This window comes from Galleria mellonella, unplaced genomic scaffold (genome assembly GCF_026898425.1).
Source record: "Galleria mellonella isolate WM207_F2 unplaced genomic scaffold, CSIRO_AGI_GalMel_v1 utg132, whole genome shotgun sequence".
Lineage (NCBI taxonomy): Eukaryota > Metazoa > Arthropoda > Insecta > Lepidoptera > Pyralidae > Galleria > Galleria mellonella.
Genome location: NW_026441989.1, coordinates 1970979 through 1995043, shown reverse-complemented (window position 1 = coordinate 1995043; position 24065 = coordinate 1970979). Strand labels below are relative to the sequence as shown.

At 30.9% G+C, this 24065-nt stretch overlaps 1 protein-coding gene across 2 annotated transcripts in view; it reads right to left on the bottom strand.

The window, feature by feature from the left end:
- Positions 1–23664, bottom strand: part of LOC113518545 (pancreatic lipase-related protein 2-like) — a 57102-nt gene extending 33438 nt beyond the window's left edge. The window contains exons 1-7 of one of the 2 annotated variants that reach the window (XM_031913216.2): positions 23407–23664; positions 18751–18910; positions 18097–18245; positions 16801–17046; positions 14575–14763; positions 13216–13381; positions 11541–11799 (exon numbers count right to left, since the gene is read on the bottom strand). In XM_031913216.2, coding sequence (XP_031769076.2) covers positions 11733–11799; positions 13216–13381; positions 14575–14763; positions 16801–17046; positions 18097–18245; positions 18751–18910; positions 23407–23437 — 1008 coding nt within the window. In that variant the 5' untranslated portion in view covers positions 23438–23664 and the 3' untranslated portion in view covers positions 11541–11732. Of the gene's footprint in view, positions 1–11540; positions 11800–13215; positions 13382–14574; positions 14764–16800; positions 17047–18096; positions 18246–18750; positions 18911–23406 lie in introns of those variants that run through there. The other variant, XM_052903117.1, reaches the window with a different exon arrangement.
- Positions 23665–24065: the final 401 nt, after the last annotated feature.

Sequence of the window (24065 nt, the reverse complement as noted above, 5' to 3'; positions counted from 1 at the left end):
CATATTAAACCATAGAAATTTCTATATCATTTAATACTCGTATCTCACTATGTAGATACAGTCTCTTCTCATAGTTTACGCTAGCAGGGTGTCAGTGAGAAGTGAAGACAACGTAGTTGGACTTATATTATCAATAAAGATTTTGATTCACAAAAAAAAAAAAAAAATTGTGGCTAAACCAGTTATGTTGATTTTAAAACTAAACTACTGAACCGATTTTAATAAATATTAGAAATTATAATATATAGAACCAATGAGTAAATAAAAAATAATATTCCAAATCGGTTTACAAATGGCGGAATTATGAGGAGACAAATATTAAAAAATACAATAAGAACCATTTTCTCAATTCAGTTGTATTTTTTTTTTACAATATACTTTTTAAAATAGATTGAAAATAAACCACGATGGTTTACACGGAAGTCATGAAACTCGACATAATTAGTACATATCTGCATTAGGACTAACAGTTCCCTCCCTTAATGGCCCTAGTCATGGGAAAGTCTGGAATCAAATTTGTACAGATTGTTTGAACTAATTAAAAAAATTTTTTTATTAATTGGCTTTACCGAGAATCAAACCAAAACTCTATTTATTTACAAAAGCAACGTATCTACTACTGCACTACGGCGGTCGTCTGAAACCAAAAAGCATGTTAAAACTTATATCCACCTGCTAACCGCCAGGATATCCTGTCGGTGTTCCGAATAGACAAGTAGGTACCTATTTACAAGACTAGGAGTCTAACTTTGATGTAGGGATAATGCAGTAACTATATTCATTAACACGAGTATGTATTATAAATACCTACCACATAAATATTAGTTTATTTTATTCAAACTCTAAATTCAATTTAGTCGATTATACAACTTCCAAACTTCAATAGTAGCGTATTGATATAACAAATTAATAAAATAACCTTCTTATTTGCAATAACGTCAAACATCTTATAACTTATTTTAGCTACTTATTTCGGATTCATTTTTTATTACTTATAAAGTAAATTATTAATGTAGGAGAAAGTAATAAAACAAGCGCCTTTTAAAAGCTTTTTTTTATTTAGGTATAGCGGCACGTATTTACTAAATAAAATGTCATACCACACAAAAATACACATACTCTGCTAGTATTCACTAAAGAAATTCACACCTTTCTCTAAAAATATATTTTAACTATAATTTAAAATTTTAACAAAATGAGTGTTTGTAGAAAGTAGTCTACACGAGCAAGTACCTCTGTCGTATTGAAATTTAGACATATTTCTACCGCCAAGCAGCTGTCCTCGTATGGCTGTATTTGTTTACAGAATGTTGGTAAATACATACACTGCTGTGAAGCGGTGGCAACTCAATCGAACAAAGCTTGACTACGGTACAGTGGTGTCAATATCGAATCATAAACCCTCTGAAAGCCAAAACCCTCTGAATTTTGAAACTGATGTTTGTATGATTTTAAAAATAATTTACTGTACTAGGTCTTAACTTGCGGAAGTCTATAACATTCGTTATTTGATTAGAATTATTTAGTTTAATTCCGTTACCTTTAGTATGTGTCAGTCAACACTCGAAGATTGACCACACCTTCCTTCCCTTTTCCTTCCATATAAGCCAACAATCTCCAACTGCCATTTTATACACGCATGTTTTGCAACACGTGTTTCACCTCTAAACGCATCTTCAGACAAATTATTAGATTACTTCTCGAAGTCTCATTATAACACCTGCTTAGTACTTCGGAATCATCCAACAAATTATGTCGGAGACTCGTGTAATAAGAAAGGGTATATGGAAACTTGGAAGGCACACTCGTACCCAAGTAGTAGGACTGTAATTCGGTTTAAATTAGCACCAACAATTCGCTATCATCGTACTGATGAAATATTATCATCAATCATCATAATGTATGTATAACATTTTTTTAGTTCTTAATATTAGCAGTACATATTCTTGTTGAGGTTCAGTTCAGTTCGCTTCAATTAAAATAATAATATATTTCTTGCTAAAATGATTTCAAACTCTTTCATTCCTTTTTCTATCACAATAAATAAACATGGGAGTACAAAGTGGAAAGAAAGCTACAATAATAACGATATCAATGTGACTTTATAACAGTTGTTGCCTTACCGACATCCAGTAAGTGCCTTTCCGTTATATTATAAAGCGATGCTGTATATTTTTACAGTAGTTTCGAGTTCTACCAATTACATTATAGAACTTGGGTGCATCGCCAAAAGTTGTGAGTAGCTACTAGTAAAATATCACAAAAATATCTACTATAATAATTTATTTTATGTAAATAATTTCAATATCTTTTAAGATCTATTAATTTCTCACTAGATAATTATATTAACTGTATGAATAAATAATTAACTAATACCTATTTATAATATAATTAATCTTGTAAATGAATTTTTTGATCAAAAAAAATATAAACAAAACAGGAATATGGAAAATAATAATAAAAAAAAGAAAACAATAAATATAAAAAAAAATTTCATGAATTCATAAGAGAATATGACATTTCATTGAATTGTTGAAAACGAAATGTGTTTGCATTTATTTAATAAAACTTCCTATTTATTTCTCACTAGCTGTATGCTGCGGCTTTGTCCATGTGAATAAGTTAATATAAATTATCATAAATGTAAAACATCAACAAGCCTAATAACGGTTATTAACCCGTTGGTCAAGCGTGGCGACTTTGGACAAACCCCTTCTTATGAGACAAAAACTACGTTTAGCAGTGTACAGTTAACAGTTGATGATGAAGAGTGTTAATGCAGAATATGGTCTATCTGTATATTAAAATTTATTTAATTAAATATACAAACATCTTTACAAACTTTCAAATTTATAAATAGAATAGGAACAGTATTTCTGTCATCATTACAATTTCCATTATTTAGACACAGCTTGACATAGCGCATAATCCCAGATAATCTGCTTCATTCAACAGGTTTGGAAATAGAATATTATTGTGCCAATGTAATAGAGAGTAGCAAATATATTATAGGTATTTTAATTAACAATATTATTTGCCAGCATTTAGTTACAGTATCTCTAATCCTTAGTCTAATCCTTACATCTCATTATTGCAATGCTATTATTTAGAGACAGTTTGAAATTTTCTACTGTGAAGCAGTTGTGTTTGTATGGCTGTGTTTCAGTTTGAAGGGTGAGATATGGCAGTGAATTTACAAGGTACAGAGAAATAACACCTGAGTCCTCAGGAATGGCAACGCATGGGGCGAAACAGTATACTCTGTTATGTCCATGGTATTGCTCATGTCTATAGGCGACGATTACCACTTTCCATTAGGTGGGTCGTCAGCTTGTTTGCCATTCTAAGTTGTATAAAAAAACTTCCATTCCCGTGGTTGTCGTAACAAGTGACTAAGGGGAACTAAGGATTAGCGAGATGGGCATCTCCCTCTTAAAATATCTCCAAAGCCTAACTGCAGTTGCCAATTCGCATGCTAAACGTGGCAACTACTGGTAAAACCCCCCAAGAAGGAGGTTTATGTTCAGCAGTAGATAGTTAAAGATTGTTCTCCATTTCGAAATTTTTTTACTAGTTTTTCACAATAAAAGTTCGGTTTGTGCAACAATTTAATTGTAAATATGATTCCTAAATTACTACTTTAAAAATATAATTTTATACAATAATCAATCTTTACACACAAGTCTCAAGAATCTGTCTACAATATCTATTTGAAATCAAATTACGTTACTCAAACATCATCACTTTGTTACAAAACAGACGTACGAGTATGATGTGCTCCTTTTGTGAAATACAATAACCCTATAAATCCAATTTCGATAACATAATAGCGGAGTTATCTTATACATACCTACTGGCAACGTATTGTTATCTTTAAACGTAATGACTATGTTTTCGTATAGTAGGCACTTAGAAACAAGGTTGCTATCAACTCTCTTCTAGTTTAGATTTTCGGTATTGTAAAATTGTTATCATTTTGAATATCTAATGTGTACCTTTAGGGCTGTAATTGATTAGGTTGTACAATACCACTTTAGATTATATAGATAGAGCATCGAGGCTTAAAAAGAGGTCAACTTATTGTCAGCTAATTGTCAAATTAGCTGACTCGTTATTTTTTTTATCAGTCTTCTATATATTTACACATAAAATATATCTTGACGTATTATTTAATAAAGAAAATTAGTGTTTACGCATTAAAAAGATGCAGAAATTATAAGATAAAAAAATATAGAAGTTATAAAGGAATCACGCATAATTATTTATCACGCAAAATTGTATAAAAAAGTTGACCCGTTTTTCTCAAAACATTTCTATGGATACACTCTTATCTATATAATCTTAGAATACAACCTAACAAACCAATGGATTACTTAATATTACATAATAAAAAGTGGTAACCATGTAGTCTGTAAAATATGAATAGCACCTTGAATATTACAGAATATTTAGTATTCTTTCCTTTAATAAACCTTCATACGGGTACTTTCAATGCCATGACCTAACTATCGAAATAAAACAACCATACAGATGACTTTTATAGCAAGTCTGTAGCTGTTACCTTATTTTTAGCTTGTTTTATTCAGTCTGATAAAACAAGATCAGCGTATCGCTATATTTAAAATTAAAATAATAATTTCATTACATCATACGTCAATGGAAATTTAATCTTTTAACAAGAACGCGTCCAAAACTAAGTGAAATACAATATAGAGTTGTAATAATGTATATTTCGCGAGTTCATTCCGTGTTGTTTTATGTTTCTCTCTTGAAGGAATGTACGTGTCGATCTCGTGAATGGGGTCATCTAACTTTGACTATAAACAAGCCACGGTCGACTGCGGTTGCAACACTCTGAAAATTATAGTCGCAAATGAATTTCAAAGTTCTCTAGATACAAAATAGCATGTCGTTTATATTCATACCTTTAACAGGAAGGTACGAAAATAAATAAAAATTGTTCCACAGTGAAATTAAGAACAATTAGCTTGATTGTTTTGAATCAGTTATCAAAATTATTTGATTCTAACAGTTCAAAATATTTTAGATGTATTTTACTACTGTCACACGACTTAAATGATAACGTAATTCAAAGATTTGTAATGTTATCTTGTTTTGTACAAACCGACATTAATTTTGGATTTATTATAAAACCTTATATAAAATTCAAAAAATAAAATATTCTAAATTATTTTTTTAAATCTAAATGTTTAAACACACATAAAATGTAAATTTAGATGAAGGTACTTATTCACGTAGAAAAATATTTAATTTAATTGTTAAGTCCATGTAGTGATAGAATACTATCATGGGTGTCACCAATATTTGTAAGAGATGACTAAAGAAAAAAAAACATTACACGCCAATACAACAGGAGGAAAACTCTAAATAAAACCCCATAACAACCCGCCATATTTTCCATATCTTTATGGGGGAAGATTCAGTAGGAAGTTAATGGGTTGTTAATTTATGATAATATTTTACTACATGATCATATATGTAATGATGTTATGAAGAATATAATGAAAATATTAACATGTCCTCAGCAGTGACAAAGCATGAGACCTGCTATATGATATTCGTGGTGTTTTTCATATATATAGACGTCCAATATCAGGGGGTCTACCATAAAAAAAATCCGAATGTTCGGACTCAATTTCGTGTTTTTCTATATACCGAAATCGACGTTAATCATTAATCCTAGTAAAAGTCCAAAGGAATTACATTTTTATTATATGTAAACAATTTGTATTATGTAGTTTTAACATTAAAATTTCGTTTCGTTTGGCCTCAACATTTTGGAAAACATTTCATGGTAGGCCTTCATTTCACAGTTGTACTTCTTCTTGATCATTTTACCAAATATAAAATCAATTTTATATAATATTATCATAATACTCGTCTAACAAAATCAGAAACCAAACAACTTAACTAAGGACATATTTTAAAGAACATTTCAAGTTGTAATGCTTGTCGTAATGAAAGAAAAACTATATATATATATAAGTAGTAGAAACGGTATTGAATATTATGTTAGGTACCGTTCAGGAAACAACAACACTATTGCATTAACATTGAAGGAAAATATACCGAGGTGAAAGAGAGTACGTAAACGGCGAAACCATAATTCTACATAATAGCGGAAGCGAAGACATATTTTTTCTATTCCGCATGTTCGTTTCGAGAACTCTGTAGTAAGAGTAGTTTCTAATCGTGGAGACTTAGATTGAAAATAAATCGGTTTGAACCACAAACTTATTATTGCCATTGAACAATTTACTCAACCATTTACGTATATTTTTGTAATCCTCTTTACAAGTAGAAATAAAGAAAAAAAAAATTTACAAAAATATACGACTACACTCACATAGGAATAAAAAAAATGATTAAAAATTATAATAAAGAAACTTCAGGAAAAAAATATAAATTAAGAAAATAAAATAAAAATGCATATTTCATCCAAAATGAGCGTGTATGCGTGCATCGCAATACTTGCAAAATGACGTCCGTGCTCAGCATTTTGCTGTAGTGTCAGGGACACTACAGCGCTGATTTTCAGCACGAGCCTCAAGTATATTCACTATTTTTTTTACATGAATATAAATACAATTGACCGTGTGGCCCCGGCATAGAATAGATCACTCCTTTCTTTCCCGTGGGTGTCGTAAGAGGCGACTAAAGTAGGGTGAGAGACGGGCAACAGCGTCCCTTTTAAAACGTCTCCAGTCTAGTTGCGGTTGCCAATTCGCCTGTCAAGCGTAATAATTACTGGCAATCCCCCTCAAGGGGAATACTTATATTCTGCAGTGAACAGTATTATAATAAATACAATAAACGAGATATACCATGGGCGGTAAAATCTATTGTGTATGGACATCACTGATGTTATTTTCCATGAGGTGGACATTCGGTATGTTTGCCATAAAAAAAAATATACCTATTATAACTTTAGATATAGATTAATGTCTTTTGTGGTATCTATATTTGAAAATAATCAGTACAACATAAAGATATTGTTTTTTAGATCTTGAGTTAACAGTTTAGAAATTTTTGTGTATATTTTCAGAGCCAAGAAATTTTCCTTATAAACTGTGTGTTTGAAATCCATTATCATTAGAAACGATAATAAAACTCGACCATTACGTGTGCACTCAACAGCTAAGAACAGACATAAAAGTGAAGCTAATGAAAGTGCTTTAATTAATTATATTAAAATTACATTATGAATGATTAGAGCAGTCGCACGTGTTTGTAAGATGGTGCACCCTGTGCTAGATCTTCATACCTCAAGATGGAGTGTTTCAATGTAAACGGTTTGCCAAAAATGGGTCAACTTTTTTATCATGTATAAATAGGGATACCAGAATATATAATTATTACTCAGTAACTGAAAGAAATATACACTATTAAGACTATTTGAAAAATAAAAAATATTCAACATTTGATAAAATGGGGTAAACAAAGCATAGCGATTCATAGTTATGTTTATCTTCATGAATTATTGATATCTAGAAAAAACTGCAAATATGTACTCGATATGATTTATCATTAAAAGTGCCGTTGCTTTTATTAGCACATACATATATATATATATATATATATATATATATATATATATATATATATATATATATATATATATATATATATATATATATATATATATATATATATATATATATATTTTTTTATTTATATTTTTTTTTATTTCGTAAGTTTCGTAAGCACGCATTATATTTTAATGTAAATACTACCGGTTTAACTTACGTGTAATTAGATCGAAAACACATACACACACACGACAGCTTACCACCACAACCAATGGCAATAATACGGCAGACAAGACGTGCAGACAAGAAGACTACGGAGCCCAGCCGTTCATACCTGAAGAGTTCCAAACGCCGTCTTTCTTATCTGTGACGATACCGCCAGAGCCTATAGCTCGCGCTCACCGGGCCGAAACACGCAGTCAGGATCGTGCTTGCTCACAGTCATTCATAACTAAGGATCACGAATTGAATCCGAAACTAGTCGAAACTTTTTTCTATCTAATTACACGTAAGTTAAACCGGTAGTTATTAAATTAAAATTTAATGCTTACCGCGGTAGTTCATAATTGCGATATTTTATGAAAAAACTTTTCCCAATTTAAATTTAAAAACTCCATCTGATGTAAATAATCTTTAATATAATTACTTACTACACCGATATGTTGTAGTGAATAGAATACGTTAGTTTGTTTTAAAAAACATTTTGCCTAACTAAGTTGGCGAAAAACAACATTTAGTTAAATGAATTTTAGCCCGTTTAGATAATATACCTCAAGATGGAGCATGCTCCATCTTAAGGTATATTATCTAGGCTGCACCCTGCACGTCTCACTGCAGCGGTTTACCTCACATTATTTCTTTACGCCCGGTTAATATTCCGGTGGTGTAGGCGAACAACCCCAAGAGGAATACAAATTCTACATATTTCTAGACTAAATACCGCTTGGCGAATGTCACGAATGCATTATGTTATACGTATTGTAAATTTATGTTTAGATACTTTCGTTTATGCACCTACCTTTTATACCTGACTCCACCCATATGAAGGGAAATGTTTGTTAGTAATGGAGACTAAAGGCTCTATTGCTAGCAATATACTCAACTAGATCGACCTCCTCGTGGTCCTCCATGAAAACCACCGTGCTTAATTCCAAGTATATTTATCATGGGCTAACTGACCTGCCTGTTCATTCTCATCTATCATTCCTCACTGATGCCCCGCCAGCGTATACCGTTAGCGCAGGCAGTATATTCACAGTTTGTGGCGAATGGTTAACACTAGGCTCCAAGTAGTGATTTAATAAATTTGTCTGAAGATGCTTCATTTAGAGGTAAAACACGTGTCGCAAAACGTACGTGAATAAAATGGCAGTCGTAGATTGATGGCTAATATGGAAGATTGTGGAATTTCTGGTAGTAACAGTGGCGGTCAATCTTCAAATGTTAGCCGTCACACATATACTAATGGTAAAGGAATTAAACATAATAATTCTAATTAATAACCAACTCTCAAATAGTTAAATAGATTTGTATAAAATTTTGTACAAATTTTTCGTGTTTCTACCGTGAAGCAGTTGTATTTGCATGCCTGTGTTTTGGTTTGAAGCGTGGGTTATGGCAGGGAATTTACAGAATACAGAGAAATAACACCTGAGTCCTCAGAAATGGCAACGCATGGAGGATATATAGCATGGGGAAATAGTATACTCTATTATGCCCATGGTACTGCTCATGTCTATAGGCGACGGTTACCACTTTTCATTCTGTGGGCCGTCAGCTTGTTTGCCATTCTAAATTGCATAAAAAAACACAAGTTACCGTACGTGGACAAAATCGAAGAATATAAGAGTATAATGTAAATATAAATGCAAATAATAGTAAGGGGTGGGTAATACAATTATGTTATGAATGCTGTAAAACGCAAACTCATAATGAGACGGCATAGTGGGTTATTGTGCACTCTAAAATACAGTAAAATACAGTGACATGTAGCTCATCCATCATACTTGTGACTGAACAATTGCTGTTGGTCTGTTTATTTTAGTTTTACTGATTTGATTGTTTAATATAATTACGTATTATATATACGTAATATAATCTTTTTTTATACAACTTAGAATGGCAAACAAGCTGACGGCCCACCTGATGGAAAGTGGTAACCGTCGCCTATAGACATGAGCAGTACCATGGACATAACAGAATATACTGTTTCGCCCATGACACCCCCCATGCGTTGCCATTCCTGAGAACTCAGGTGTTATTCCTCTGTACCCAGTAAATTCACGCCATATCCCACCCTTCAAACCGAAACACAGCCATGCAAACACAACTGCTTCACGGTTGAAATATGAATGGGACAGAAGTGTCCAAACAAACGACTTTTGTGTAAAGTCTTCCTTTGGTGAATGTATGACTGACTGTATGTTTGTATCGGCATCACACAAAAACTACTACATCAAATAAGATACAGTTCTATAGTAGTGTTTCTGAAGATTTATCTTAAAATCTGGTGTACCTACATATGTTTTGTTTTGATACGTCAACTAAAAGTGATCTATTAAATTCTATTCGTCTGATTTCCACGCGTATGAAGTAGTCAGAAAATTAGTAATATGTTTTTATATAATACTAGTTTTTCGAATACAAATTGATTCTTTGTTGTGAATGGGACAGAGGTACTCAAGCAATCGACTCTTGTACAAAGTCTCCCTCTGGTAAAGAGGGATATCATAAGATCTATAAACTTAAATATATTATCATGTATTTATTTATATATGTATGTATGTATTTATAAGCATTGGTAGGCATTGTGCAGTGTCAAATATTATATAATACAAATTAAATTTTAAAAAATCAATTATTCTACAAACATCCAGTAACAAATCGATTTCTTGCAATTTTTTGCTGAAAGTGCTCGTTATGTGACCGACGGCACTGAGGTTCTATGTAAGGTTGAGATAGTAAACAATTATGTCACGACACTTTTAATTACAGTTTTTTTCTTTTGATTAGGAACTTTGGACTTCATGCTATAAATCTGTACCTCTACTGAGAAATGTATAAGTCAAGTTATATCCTTTTTTAGGCTATCAAAATAACCAAAATTTTCTCATGAAAGAAATGTGAAGATAATTTTATAAAAAACGAACGAACATAATATCTAAAAACCTACAATTATCTTAATATATTATAAAAAATAGTACCGAATGTAATAAGTTACATATATATATGTCTAATAGCTATGTTGTTCTTTAATTTTTTTCTTTAAGATGAATGAATGGTTGTTACTCTTTCACGTAAAAACTACTAAATGGATTTAAATAGGCTTTAATGGTTCAACCCATCATCTCAAAAGCATATACGAGTACGTGACAAAAAAGGACATACTATTTCTCATGCCAGTCAATTAATATATCCCGATCACGGGACAAAGTCGCAGTTTAAGACTAGTAACTAAATGAACAAATATACTCATAACTGTAATCCCTAGATAAGAGTCGTTTGTCGGCTATTACTGTTGTATGTACCTTATATTCTCATAATAGATTTTGTCTATTAATATATTTAATTCCCTTGAAAAGTTCAGATTTTTTGTTTTTCTCAGTCTCAATTCTAAAGTAAAATTATCTTTTTTTTTTTTTGAAAGGATATACTTATAATAAATTTGTCCCCATAATTTTTTTCGGTAGTTTAGTTTGAGATCAAAATAACTGGTATTACCACAATCAAAATCGGTCTCTTTGTAAAACACAATTTAATTCTGGCAACGCGATTCATTTACAAAAAACAACGTATAGAGAATTTCCAAGAAGATGAAGGCAATCCATACTTTGTAGTTTTAAATCAAAATAACTGTTTTTGTCACAATTGAAATTAGTTTTTTTTTTTTTTTTGGTGGGCACGATCTTTAATTATTTAAAAAAAACCGTACGATGCCAGGGTGAAACAATAGTTATAAAACAAATTCACTATATGTAGTTTACTTTATTATAAATTATTTTTATACTAAAGTTAAATGCATCAATAATATTAAGGGCATGAAAACTCTTATTTAATAAGTTAAAAAAAATTCCCTTAGAATATCTTCAAATGGACCACTTTTTACTTCCCCAAAATAATTCCTTTGAAATTTTAATTTATAGGCGAAGTTGGCACTGTCGGAGATTAATATTTCATCGTATTTCACACCGGGTCCCCAATTGCGTAGGGTTTGTCAGCGTTCGTTTTGAGGTAGTAAATTCCATCTTTCCTGAAACAAAACAATAGACGTGGATCTTCAAGATTTAAGCTAACATTCTCTTTACAAACGAATCATGTTTGTATAAACATAGATACGGCAAAGTTATTAAGGTTTAAGTGCGATATTTGACTATCAAATATGTTGGATCATAGGAAGATCTATAGGTTTACGAAACTATATTGATACAGGGCGAGTTTGCATGAATAAGTAAATTGATGAATGTGAAGGAAGAGAACGAGGTCTGTTTGAATCGGAGCATTTAACATTCCATTGTTTCTGTGTTACGAGATGTACAAATACAATACTGTTGATAGTGACGATATTTCCAACTGACTAGCAACTGCCAAACTTTGAACTTATATTACACAATAATCCAGCACATGCAGTGCTAAATTAATTAGAAAAAATATTTAGTAAACTACCATCTCTCTGTACTGCACGCACTAATTCATTTATATTTTGCCTACTCCAATGATATATATTGATATGCGTTTACCATAAAATTATTTTAGAGTTTTACAATATCTTGTACACCTTGGGAATCTCCTACTAAAACTACTTTTCATATCTACTCTATATTTGCAACTCTAAAATAAACATGTGATCATATATATTTGACAATGTAACTAGTTAGTTCTTACTAGGTAATTTGAATAAAACTTTAATTTGGGAAATGTATATACGATTTGTGTTTCAAACATTTAATGCAGTAATTACTAAACTTTTTTTTTTATGTATTGTAATATTTGACTTAATCGATCAATTTGTATATGAAAAATGAGTTTATGCAAAAATTTTACTCCGTTATTCATAAGAACATCAAACATCTTATAAAACTATTTCAGCTATTGAGGTGTCTTGTATTTTAATTCTTTTTTAACCTATTTTAACTCTAACAGTTAAAATAGGTTTAAGAAAAAGGTTTTAGTTTTTATGAATATCTTACATAATTAAATATTTTATATTTTTAATTACAAATATAAAAAAAAGTCGTAACAAGTAGGTATATTTAAAAGAAAGAAGAGCAGTATTTTTATTTTCAACCGACTTGTTAAAGACGGAGATTCTCAATTCGGTTGCACTCTTTTACAATTTTTTTTCTTTTTTAATATTCCGTGAATCGATTCAAAATATTATTTTTTATATTTGTGGAACACAATCATAAGGTATGTTTGCACATGTATATAAAAAAAGTTTGCAGAGAAAAATAGTTTACAAAGAAAAACCTGTTGAGTGAAATGACGATATAATCACAAATTCCACATGTGACATTTTTTTTTGTATTTCTTTCATTGATTGTTCACAGCACGTATTACATAAATTACTAACAATTAAAATTGTTAGCGAAGTAATCTAATCAAAATTCTTTACAAACACATACTGTATGATCGTCTGGACACATCAACTTATCATAAAACAACTCACCCGAAATGTACGTCGAAACCGCCCATGATTAACGTCTCCCCGGTGCCCTTACAGGAGCCGTGGTAATAGAGCTCGTCGTAACTCTCACACCGGACCCCGGTGAAGGGCACGTCGGAAATTATGGACTCGGCAAAGAACATGTGGGCTCGATTATGGGCGCAGAGTCCTATAAATTGTCAGTTTTAATCCTTTTTAATTAATATTTAACCATGTAAAACATTCCAATTATTTATTTTACTATTTTGAATGATTTAATTTAAATATTGCAAAGTAGAAAGAATTAAAATCATAAAATATTCCTAGTAATAGAGTGCAAAAAGATTTGTAAAAATAAATTAAGAAATTGTTCTGCACTCAAACCTTGATAAGCTAACAAACTACATTAAAATTTCACGTTAGTTCAATAAAAATACGTAAAAATGTTTGTAGAATGGTATTTCTTTTCGACTGCTTAAGAAAGGAGAGTAATATATTTGGGATGTATGTATGTACCTATCTGTTACTGGTAGGTATACACAAAATACTTAACCAAGAAACTTTGAAACAATATTATGTAACATGTAAGATCACATTGTTAGATGAGCAGAATAAGTTTCATATCACTTTGATGTTCGCTTTTGTAAAATTAAACGATATGATTTCTGCAATCAATTTGATTGAATAATGATGATACGATATAACATAGGTATATCTTTGAATATAAAAATCATTAATAAAAAAATATGTTTTACTATTCATTCAGTATTACTGAATTTCGCACTTGTATATGCTTTTTACCCATTTATAAAATATTCAACTAAATTCCAATAGGAGGACGTTTTTAATTTGACGACATACATATGTGGCGGTAGACGGTAGCTTCGCGTAATGAGGTCGAGAGTTCGATTTCCGGACGGGTCAAATTAGGAAACGAATTTTTCGGTCGGTCCTCAGTTATACCCCCAGATGTTTGTCGTCTGGTTTCTTATAACACAGTGTATCCTAAGTTTAAGGACCATTAAATTGGTGTGGTTGTGTAGGCAGTTATGTAGATATATATATATATATATATATATATATATATATATATATATATATATATATATATATATATATATATATATATATATGTCCTTGATATCATTATCATCATCATAAAATATAATAAAGCTGTAACTAAAGGCTTTTCTTTAACAAACTTTAATAAGATACGCCTTGTATCCTATGTTGAATTGATATATGGTGCAAATTTCATTTAAATCTGTTCAGCTGTTTAAGTGTGAATAAGTAACGAATATCCAAAATCCTTAAATTTATAAATTCTGGAACAAAATTAAAGCAGCCTTCATTTTTTTATTAGTCAATGAATCTTATCCAAACCTCTATAATCGAATCCACAACCAGGCTGCCGTGTACCACCATTTGGATAAAAGTCAATATGTCCTAATGGCGACGCAAAACCAAGGTAGCCACCACAAGTATGTATAACTTCTACATGCCTTGCGTCATGTTTGTCCAGTCTCGCGTCTTTATTGCCAAATGTGAAGAGTGGTAAGGCCGGATCTAAACCTGAAAGAATTTTAAAATGTAATGGGTCCAGTTCATATTGGATCAATAAATTTGATCAACATGTACGGGTCCACTTTATCAGTCATTAGTGGACCACGTTTAATCAAGTAATAGATTATTATCAGTTTTATATGCTTAAAGAATCTTGCCCTACTCAGCTATCATCATCATCATATCAGCCTTTTACTGTCCACTGCTGAACAAGCCTCCTTCTTGAGGGGTTTTGCCAGTATTTTCCACGCTTGGTAGGCGGGTTGACAACCGCAGTTAGTGTTTGGTGATGTTTTAAGAAGGACGCTACTGCCAATCCCTCGACTAAATACAATTATAAAAATAGTATCCAATGTGATGCAATAGTTTTTGCGTGTAACAGTTTTTTTTTATATTGAAAACAACCAAAAGGCTTTTACTCTTATTGAGTTCCTTCATTTAAATTTTCTCAAATATCTCATCTACAGAGACTGTCTAGTTACAATTTTATTATATAAGTAAAATTTGTAAAATTAGTAAGATCGTAAAATAGTAAGAGAGTAAGAAAGTAAGATAGATAAATAGTAAGATAGTAAGATATTTGGTATAGATAGCATTAAAAATATTTGTTAATAAGACATTTAAACAAGAGTTTCTAGACAGTTGTTGTTGTACATATAGTGCATCATAAAATTACCAATTTCATAGCTGGTTGAGCATATCCACTAGTATGATAATGCACCTGAGATAATAGGCGCATTTTGCATTTTAAAACTCATCATCCTTTTAATGTAATGGCTAACGATAAGTACTGTATTTTTTATACCACTGAGGTGGCAAATAAACATACGGCTCACCTGATAATAAGCGGTTACCGTAGCCTATGAACGCTTGCAATACCAGGGGTACTGTACATGCGTTGCCGACCCTAAAGAAACATTTTTAACCCCCGTTTGATGAACCCCATGCTGTAGTCTCTAGGGAAAACCTCGGCAGACAGCTTATTTAATACAGCAAAAAATAATTTTGTTTACTTATAATTTATTAAAAATGGGTCGAGAAACATCTTACGATTTAAATTGTAATTTGTTTATTAGAAATTATTATCTTTATAAAAATATTATAATAAGTTACCTATCATAACTTTGAAAACGATCCAAACATAATATAGTTTACATACTTTTTTTAAACAATATTGATTCTTATATAGGTATATTTGATAAAATGTGTTAACAATCGAATTTACAACTTAAAATTTAGACAACTTAAACTAACAACTAAAATTAACATATTATATTGAAATAATCTAGAAACTGGTAGACTGTGTATTTGTATGTCATCTCAATGATAAAAAAGACTATATTCAAAATAATAATAATTTTTTATTCACCTTAATAATAAGCATTTTTTAAATAGTCATATTTTTTTATGAATATACCGCCCAATTTGAAATACAATTTTAGCTAAGAAGAATGAACAAGAAACACAACTGATGCTTTTTTTTTTCAAATAAAAGTTTTTTTTACATCAAAAATATGAATAGATAGAATGACTATCACAAACTCCATATTGATAAAAAGAAAGAAAATAAAAAACTACAATCAATCGCAGTATTCTAAAACGTACCAGTCCCTACTTCGAGTAGAAGCACCCGTTCACAAGTATGACAGATGAGCCAGCCATTGTTGTGTTCAACCATATTATAGAGAGCTCAACAACCCGGCCCACCACGCTGCCGAAATTAGAGACAGTAATAATAGAGGAATACTGTGTAAAAAACTCGACAATGTAGATAACTTAATCCCACTATCTCACTACTCATGTATCTGTGGTTTCATGGCTCTGTTACGGTTTGTAGGTTGGCATATGACAGTGTGATAAGTAGGTGTAAATTTATAACATCATAATCATTAAAGATATTGACGTAGCATGGCACTCTGGTGATGTACGTGGTTTTATTCATAAGACGATTGTGACACCATCTGTCATAATGTTCAATCAGCTTATTTGTTATTTCAAGATAATAAATACATTAAATAAAATTAAATAAATAAATTAAACAATTACCTGTTATAGAATATATCGGGCCTCTTTTGACATGAGCACCGGCGATACCCGACACATGGGCTCCGAGACTGTGCCCTATAAGGTGGACATCATTCATGGAGACACCTTCCCGGATAAGAAAGTTGAGGAACTCGGTAAGCAGTCTCCCCACCATGGCGACGTTATAACTAGCCAGTATATAATTAACATTTGCTGCATTACTCCAATCTACTACAATGATGTTCACATCACTAACATTAAGGTAAGCTAAAAATAAAAAAATAATTATAAATGTGACATAATCAATTAAGGTAAACCTAGACCCCGCCATGAAAATCTTATCGAGCAGAAAGCTAAGTATTTTACGAATTATAGAATTAAAAATCCAAAGACCGTTACAAACTATGTTATATAATTTTTTTTTACAACACAGGGGGCAATCGAGCGTGCGGCTCACCTGATGGTAAGTGACTACCGCCGACTATGATCACCCACAACACTAACGGCATTGCAGGTGTGCTCCCGGCCTTTTAAAAAGGAATATGCTTTTTTCTTAAAGGTTATGATGTCGTATCGGTTCGGAAATATTTGTGCTGGAAGTTGATTCCAAAGTGTTGTTGTGCGTGGAAGAAGATGCCTTGAAAAACGCACAGTGGAAGACCGCCACTCGTCCAGATGGTTGGGATAAAACTTTAGTTTATGGCGGGTTGTACGGTGGTGAAAATCAGCAGCAGCATTATTATTAGCATATTTCATTATCAGCCTTTAAGTATCCATTGCTGAATATAAGCCTGCCCCTTGGGAGATTTTACCTATAGTTGTTACGCTTTGCAGGAGGATTGGCAACCGCAGTTAGGCTTTAGAGATGTTTTAAGAGGGATGCTGCTGCCCATCTCTCGCCCTCTTTTAATCGTCTCTTACGACACCTACGGGAAAGAAAGAGGTGGCATTTTCTATGCCGGGACTACACGGCCAATGTAAGATATAAATTTATTATTATTTGCAAATGTTTTATTAACATGACAATTTTTTTATTAAATACACTTAGGACACCAATAGCTACCACCTTTTTCTTTTCTTCTCTGCCTAAAGATTATCCAAGAGATTGCTTTAGCGATAATACCATCCTTTGTACATAATGTAATATATACTTATTTTTGTGTTATTCTTTAAACGGTAAATAATTAAATAAATAAACTTTCTCATCTGTCTACGGTCAACTGGTAGATAACGCCATATGGTGTATGCTCGCCATTTACACTTTTTTGATGTACAAAAGTTTAATAAATAAATAATTATATTGAAATAAAACTATACCTTCCTTGATTGATTCCGGCATAGGGCTGTATCCATTATTGACCCACCCATGAGTCAATACCTTGATTTTCTTGTAAAAATCGAAATTGGAGTTCCGTAGAGAAGCCGTGTCGTTAATATTGATTACTTGGTAATCATATGGATTACTCCTGATATAATTAAAATCATTTTATAATAGTAGTAACTACTTAGTTTGTTTTTAGTTGTGAGATTAGCTTATAATTAAGCTAGCTGTTGCCATCGAAATTACAGACTTTTCGACCTTTACCATTCTATTATAGTATGAATTTACAGTCTAGTAATTACTTGAAGTCTCTTATTTAATCTTTTCAATAATGGATTTTATGTACTTACTAGGGAAATTTGTTTTATAAGCTTTTGTGAAAAATAGATTGAATTCAAGTATATATACAAGTATACTCCAGATGATGACGGTCATGTGACTATTCCATGTCATCCTCAGAATATCGTAAAACGGTACTAAAGGAATAAAATACAGTACAATAGTGCTTGTGAAGGAAAACTCTAAATAAAACTCTACACAGATGTCTGACTTTTATGGTGATAATAGCCTAGAAGCTTATAGAGAAAGTAATGTAAAACAGTGGAGCCTTATTAAGATGTTAAGGTTGAGGTTTAATCAATTAATTATACCTTGTGAATAATCTGAACTGAACATCCGACTCGGAAACCCAACCCATCCAGAACCTGGACTCGTTCAGTGCTGGAACTACGGAGTACTGCTGGACGCTCGCCAACCATACAGGATCGTATGGTGTCGGAGCGTCCCATTTTATTCCTTCAACTCCAACAGCTAAAACATATCAATACAAAAACAAATTACTGAAATGCTCGTAACAATTTATACGTATGGTTTCTTGTAAAATAAATGTAGGTTTAAGAATCGTCACTCTATCGCCTTCAGTTTGACAATGAGTTAGGAAATTTAGTTGTATATAAAACGGTGTCCTCATTCCTGTAGTTTACTTTTACTATAAAAAACAATATAACACCAGACGTAATTTAATTATTTCTCTCCGTGATAAGGTTGCCTGGAAGAAATCGCTATTTACTGATAAGGCCACCTATTGTTGCCTCTTTACTTTATTTCTTGTAAGATTTTTTGAATACATTTTGAATTACATTTTGAAAACTGTTAAACTTCAAATCTAAATATCAGTTAGTGTATCGTATTTATAAAAAAAAAAATTAAACTTGCTTAGTTATTGTAAAATATCTCTGTTTTGTAAAAAACACAACCGAAGAATTGTCCTGTTTTTATTTTAACTTATACCCGTAGATTCTTATTACATTAATAAATAAAATCCAAACATTAGTTTCGAACGATTTTTCCAATAAGAATCTCGCTCAATGTTTTTATTTTACAAATTCAGTGCCATAAAGTTAACGAAATCAACCACCGGGACGAAGCGGGTGAAATGGAAACAGTACGAACCAGTTGCAGCGCCAACCGGGTATAGAATGTTGTGAATAAAAACAAAGAACGGCAAAAGATTTCCGCGGTTCAGTCCGCCTTCTCCATTTGTTATTTGATTTCTCGTGAAATTGCCAAGCAAAAACTTTTCTATACGAGTACGACTCTTTGTTGATTTTTAATAGTAGTCCCCTTGAAACGGTACAGCTTGTTCCTTTACTTTAAAAGTTACTATTTTTATAGAAAAAAATAAATAAAAATAGACTCTTGCTTTCAATTTTATTTACAATAATTTAGTACCTAACAGTTATTCGCACTACAATTATAAGTCGATCTCATTTTAATTTCATCATTGTCATGTTAATTGACGACCAAATTCTTCAATTTCAAGTTTCTTAGGATCGGCAACGCGCACGTAACACCGCTAGTGTTGCAGGCGTCCATAGACTACAATGACCGTTTACCATCAGACAGACTGTATGCATGTTTGCTACTTTTTTAGTATAAAAAAATTTAACTACACGGACTACTTGGAGTGAAGAAAAACATTGGCTATTATAGCTACATTATTTATCCCAAAATTATATCTAAGTGATTAAACATAATTTATTCAATGTAATAATATTACTTCTTAATATAATGTGCCAAAATCTACAGATTAATATAATAAAATTTATTACTTTAATCACTTTATATTTTAATGACATAGACTTTCTTTTTGTTTACACATAAACAGATGTCAGCGTGTGTTACTACAAACACGTGTCTAAACATGTATTTGTAATCAAAAATCTAAACAAGTATAGGACACTTCTCTATTGCAAGTTAACTTTATTTTTAATAAAACAGAATGTTCTCGTATCTAAGCTCAACCTTCTATAATCGTTATTGTTAGTGTGAATAAGTACCTCTTTTATATAGTCACTTGAAAATTTTTAAACATCTATTACAATAAAGTTACTAATAACACTAATATGCCAATAATATTGTAATATAAATCTAAATCAAAAGGGGGGTAAAGAGGTTTCTTCAGGGTCGGCAACGCGCGCGTAATACCTCTGGTATTGCAGGCGTTCATAGGCTACGGTAACCGCTTACCATCAGCTGGGCCGTATGCTTGTTTGCCACCTCAGTGGTATAAAAAAAATCTATAAGAACTTGGTAATTCATGTGATTCCATATATAAAAGCTATTGATACGTTTCGCGATAACGGCACTAACTGCTTTCCTATCGATAGTATATTATTGGATTTAAATAAATGCCTACTTCATGTAGCGTATTGTTTATTTAAACATTAGATATAGCTACTTTATTACTTCATTCGTGTGAACTATATTAAACTTCAACTTAAAGTAAACACTACTTAATAATAAATAGTTTAAATAGACCAGCGATTCAAAATAATCAATGTTAATAATTATAATTAAATTTTAATACTAATTTATATTAATATAATATATGAATAGACTTTAAAAATTTTATGAAGTATAATCAGTCCGGCCATTTTTAGGAAACACACAAAAAATCACAAAAACGAAAACCAGTAGGAAAAAATTGAGAGTCATTGTTATGGGTTTAGTATCGCGTGTATTATAAATTCTTAAATTACATTTTCAAAAATATTTCATTTATAGGTTTTGCTTCCGTAACATTTCATAATGTAAAAATTTCAGTAATCACGGTTTTTTAGCCAAAGGAGTGACTGCACGCCATAAATCTTGCCGTAATTTGTTGGCCTCGATTTTTCTTTCATACCTGAAGGCTAAAATATAAATAATTGTCTGCAATTTATAAAGCGTAAAATTATAAAGAACCGAATTAATTAAAGTACCTACACTAAATAAAAATTTTGTGTTCTATTTCTCATTAATGTCTTTCTTTTTTCATCTTTCGTTAAAGTTTATCCATGAAAGAAATATTAATGTAATTTATATTTATAAAAAGTACGGTCACGTATCGCATTTACGTAACCTTTTATTTGTAATTAAATGAATTGTAATAAAAGTCAGTTATATTTATTATACAATACCAGTTTTAAATAATTATATAGGTTTCGCTCGGGAGTTAAACGTATAACGGTGATATTAGATTCCAATGAATAATTCTCCTCATTTACTACCTACTCCTAAACGGGAACGGTTCACTTCCAAGAAAGGGCTGAGGAAAACGAGATTGTTATCGCTTCACGACATCTATTAATTAAAACTAAACGTGTGAACACACCACTCTCTACAACGTGAAAGTTGACTAGGAATTTGTAGGTTAGTGGGTGATACTATACTTACTAGTTTGTTTAAATGATTGTAAAATTTAATGGCGATTTACAAATTTTTACATACTTATTTTACAAAATCTATTACAAAAATGTTCAAGAACAAAAGTACACAAATATTTATAAATACTTATGTACAAATTTGACTTATTTAATAGTATTTGATATAAATTTACACAACCAAATACAAATTATATTACCGTTTAATAGTTTGTTTCGCGAAACACTAGCTGTTTGAATAGAATACCTAGCACCTAATTATATCTTTCCGTTTAAGTATTAGTTACTATGTGTAAAATATTTTTAAAATTAATCCAATTACATCATAGACTATATAGAGTTGTAAAGATATGTATAATATATTATTATTAAGATTCAAGCTTCTAACCTCTCCTTTCTATTAAAATTCAGATGATTTTCAAAGATTTTGTTTATAATTCCTATATTGATGCACTCTAAATTTTTATGTCTATCTATTTAACGTATTAAGATTAAGTTAACTCACTCTTTTAATACCGTTTAGATTTTAGTGTAAACTTATAAAACATATTCCTTTAATTAATCAACTAAGTTTGTGAACAATTTTTTTGTCTGAACTACAATATAAGATACGTACAATACAATACTCAATACGTTTCTTCGAATTCGAACATGTTTTCTCGAGAGTTGACTAAATGGATAACACAAATCGATGAATGAATGCTTCGAACTTGACCACAGAACAGGAGTATCATTGTCTTTTCTTTGCTCTTCTATTCTTTATTCTTAAAACTCAATACCATTTCTTATAATCTGAACAAATATTTTTTTCTTTCAGTGTGACTCTACCTTTACATTTTGCATTACGAGAACTGGTACTATTAGTACTAGTTCGTTATTTATGCGGTAGGATTATTAAACTAATTATAACTGTGCTTACAACTTTATTTATATTATCGAATTAAAAAGTCATTTTTTGTGCAAAATACAACGCATACTTATTGATGAGAAATATATTCATGAAGATTGAAAAGTTTAAACAAACAATGCAACAAATTTACTTTCACATTTATACGGTGCATATCAAACGGTCTTCTGGGTGACATGTACCTACTGTTATATATATATATATATATATATATATATATATATATATATATATATATATATATATATATATATATATATATATATAATTATATTTTTGTGTCTAAGTCTACAAAAAGTGCCTTTATACTTATTTAAAATAATTTAATTTATAAATTAATATACGAGTATTTAGAATAAATTTTTCACTTCACAGGTTCCAATGATACTAAATATGTAAGCCCTAGATTTACATAACCTTAAAAATTTAAGCAACGTTTAGCAATTTCATATCAATAATAAATGAACTGTAATTTATTTGGGATAAGTGTATTGCAAAAATATAACTGAATAATTGATTTATTTGAAATAATAATCTATTTTATGGTAGCTCCTTTTAATAGAAGTATCCAAATATTGATGAATATATAAGCATACATAGTAATATATAATAATGTAATTCATATAAACGACGAATTCCATTAATTTCAATAAAACCGATTAAAACGAAACTGCACTATAAAATACCAAACTGACCTGTATAAATAACAAACAACCACAAAAACATTCCAGCTCTGTACCCCAGTCACAAACATCAGACACACTGAACAACTGAACTTTTCACACATCAACTGAAACTTTGTTAAAACTTCAAGTTGGAACGTTCATTTCGAAACTAAATCTAATTGGTCCGGCAGTAAGGACTTCTACATTTTGACTGGCCGCACGAAGCAGAGATAGAATTTAAATTTACGTAGCGGTATCAGATGCATTACGATTCATGTGGCGCTCCGACTCTGTCCAACATTGGCACTGGTCATATTAATCATACTACGCTCTATTAATATTACACACCATGCTTGTGCACATTTCACCTGCAAATATTAATGAAGACTCCTGTGAAATCAGTATAGATCTCATTGTAAAAAAAATAGGTCGACTTGAATGTTTTACTATTGCATTTACTATCGCATCACTTTCTGTATATATCACATTGATTTTGTAGTAATTTGTATTCTATAAATATGTCTTAGTATTTTGTAGTATTTTATTCTATGCCTTTTTCTACTATATAGACGAAATCATAATCATTTAACAGTTATCTATTTTTCTAAATGATTATTTAAAAAGTGCCAATTAAAACATTAATCATATAATAATTTGTACATATTTCGAAATGGAAACTTTGTGCAGAA